Genomic DNA, 3,446 nt, shown 5'->3' on the forward strand with positions numbered 1-3,446 from the left:
ACTGTACCCCAGAAGTGCATTAATGTACATAGTTACCATTCAATAAAAAAAAAAAAAAAAACAAAACATTCCACTGTAAAACCACAAAATATGAAAGCCACGGGCATAGAATTTTTTTTAAAGTAAACTCAGTGATAGAGTAATACCAAGAAGTCCAAACAGGAAAGAAGATAGTTTTGTATGTATCCATAGGAAAATGATAATCTTGTCATTTAACCAATAAGCATTTGTTAAACACTGACTACATGCCTGGGTTGTGTTCGTTTTGTTGGTTACCCTAGCAAACACAGAGACACACACTCTGTGATCGCAACAGATTTATGCTGCCCTGGTAAGTGCTGTGGTACAAACAAGTACTGTTTGGCAATGGGGTATAAATGAGAGCTCAGGGATCCAAGACAACCACCGGATTTCAAAGGACTTCCCAAAAAAAATAACACTTAGACTGAAAAATCAGAAAATGGTGTCCTCAGGTTGAGTTCAAGGAAAAAAGAAAAATGAAGTTAAAAAAAGGAAAGGATTAGAAGGCTTCTTGCTCCAAGTGGGTGCTTTCTGTGAAGTCATTATATAACACGTGGAACATTACGTGAGTTCAGTTACTGTAATAATTGGCTTTATCAGATAAAACACATATGGCCAGGCATGGTGGCTCACACCTGTAATCCTAGCACTCTGGGAGACTGAGGAGGGAGTATTGTTTGCACTCAGGAGTTTGAGACCAGCCTGAGCAAGAGTGAGGCCTCATTCTCTACTAAAGATAGAAAAACTAGCTGGGCATTGTGCAGACGCCTGTAGTCCCAGCAACTTGGAAGGCTGAGGCAAAAGGATTGCTCAGACCCAGGAGTTTGATGCCACAGCACTCCACCCAGGGCTACAGACTGAGACTTCATCTCAACAAAGGAAAAAGAAAAACCACATGGGAAGAAGATAGGAAGGCAGAGCCCATGAAATCCATTTGCACATGTTCAATATGAGGCATATGTGGCTCTATACAACTGAAATTCCAAAGAATCACTAGTAGATGTGCAAATAGAAGAATTATCACATATAGATTCTATCTGAAATCATAGGATTTGATGCATGTACCCCCCACTATGCAATTTGTACACATAACAGCAAAACAATGTTTTGTTATAGCAGTTGACATAAAATTATAATTGATGTGGATTTGGGGGAGCCTTTATAGGACATCCAAATCATTTCTTATGTACTTTTATTTTATTAAGGACCAAGACAGAAGCAAAGATATGAAACTGTTAATGAACTTCAATATTTCAACTCCAGAATAAAGGATGCATGGAAGTAAAAGGAAAAGCTTAATATTGATGACATCACAATGTATGGTTAATAAAAACTAATCCAGAATGAAAACCTAAAGTAAGTTTGGAAAAATGCAATAGAGAGGCAAAATACATGAATTATTGGATTTTGGTGCAGCTAAATAGATCTTTAAGAAATTATTCTTCAAAAATTATTTTCAATGGGGGTCACACTATATGGCACAATTATAAGAAGACTTGAACAAATGCAATCAGTGTAACCTACTTCTTTGTATCCTCAATAAATCCCAAACAATAAATAAAAATAAATTATTTTTAAAAGGAAATTTACAAATTAAGTCCATGAGTATGTTAATATTACCAAACCAAAGAATGAATTTCATGTGAACCACTTGCTTGCTTGAATTTACATCTCATTGTTTATCATTACTGAATTTTGACATCCCTATATTCTAATAAAATATCTTATTTTTTTATGAAGACTGGACAAAAATAGGTAGTCAGTTATGAGAAACCAAACAGTAACAACATTCATTCTCCTGGGTCTAACAGATGATCCAAAACTTCAGGGTCTGCTTTTAATTTTTTTGTTTTTCACTTATTTACTGAGTATAACTGGGAACTTGGCTATTATCTCACTTGTATTAATTGATTCTCACCTTAAAACAGCAATGTACTTTTTCCTACAAAATTTTTCCTTCTTAGAAATCTTATTCACATCAGCTTGTATTCCTAGATACTTGTATAACCTATCAACAGGCGACAAGACGATTACATACTGTGCCTGTGCCATTCAAGCATTTTTTACTGATCTTTTTGGAGTAACTGAATTTTTTCTCCTGGCCACCATGTCCTATGACCGCTACGTGGCCATCTGCAAACCCCTGCATTACACCACCATCATGAGCAGCGGAGTCTGCCGAAGATTCATCCTCTGCTGTTGGATGGCCGGCTTGTTAATCATACTCCCACCATTTAGCCTGAGCCAAAACCTAGAGTTCTGTGACTCTAACATCATTGATAGCTTTCTTTGTGATGTGTCTCCTTTCCTAAAGATTTCATGCTCAGACACGTGGATCATTGAGCAGATGGTTATAGCCTGTGCTGTCTTGACCTTCATCACAACCCTTCTTTGTGTAGTTCTCTCCTACGTATACATAATCAAGACCATTCTAAGATTCCCTTCTGCCCTGCAAAGGAAAAAAGCCTTTTCTACCTGCTCTTCCCACATGATTGTGGTTTCCATCACATATGGCAGCTGCATCTTCATCTATATCAAACCTTCAGCAACAGAATCTGTTGCTATTAACAAGGGAGTGATAGTGCTAACTACTTCCATTGCTCCTGTGCTGAACCCATTTATTTACACTCTGAGGAACAAGCAAGTAAAGCAAGCCTTCAAGGACTCAGTCAAAAGAATCACATTATTGTCCAAGAAATAAAGGAATGCTGAAGCTGATGATTCAAGTTTTCATAAGACATTGGCTCTGCAAAGCATATTTCATTAAGTTTCTAAAATAATTTGTTCCTTCACAATCTAAAATCCATTAATCCATCCAAACTAATCTTTCAAAATTTTTCTTGCATCCACAACTTGTCTACGATCACTTCTTACTTCCTGCACTCTACTTTTATAGATGTTATGTTAATAATTTTCTATAAGGAAAAAATATATCATATCCAGCCTTATAAAAAGTGCAAACCAAAACAAAATACAAATATTAATAAAATATTCGTTTCACAAGAAAACAAGGAATACTGCTCATTTTTGTTATTCTGTCCACTGAGCTTCACAAATAATCTCTGAATTTATTAAATACAAATTTTACTGAGCATTTCACCCCCGTTAAATATCTTAAATAAAATGCAGAGCCAAACCAACAATAATTCTGTCCTCTTAAAGCATATATTACAGATCAAATATGCAACTAAAATGTAAAAATAAATTTGCACCACTTTTAAGAAATCTTAAGACAAAATTTAAATGAAAACCAAGCAAAACAGGAACTCATTCAAACTGTAACACAGAATATGCAGAATTCATCTATAATGTAGAAATTATTAAAATCATAGGTAAATTTCCTAAATTAAACTAAATTAAATTCAAATGGGAGGGAAGGGGATGGGTAAGTTCCCACCCAACAGGTGCACTGCACAGGAACATGT

At 35.5% G+C, this 3,446-nt stretch overlaps 1 protein-coding gene across 1 annotated transcript; it reads left to right on the forward strand.

The window, feature by feature from the left end:
- Positions 1–1,786: 1,786 nt before the first annotated feature.
- On the forward strand, positions 1,787–2,722 carry LOC100959124 (olfactory receptor 6C2-like). Its single transcript, XM_003790488.1, has one exon. The coding sequence runs from the start codon at positions 1,787–1,789 to the stop codon at positions 2,720–2,722; it is 936 nt and encodes a 311-aa protein (XP_003790536.1).
- Positions 2,723–3,446: the final 724 nt, after the last annotated feature.

Source organism: Otolemur garnettii, unplaced genomic scaffold (assembly GCF_000181295.1).
Source record: "Otolemur garnettii isolate 467f Iridium unplaced genomic scaffold, OtoGar3 scaffold00043, whole genome shotgun sequence".
NCBI classification, from domain to species: Eukaryota; Metazoa; Chordata; class Mammalia; order Primates; family Galagidae; genus Otolemur; species Otolemur garnettii.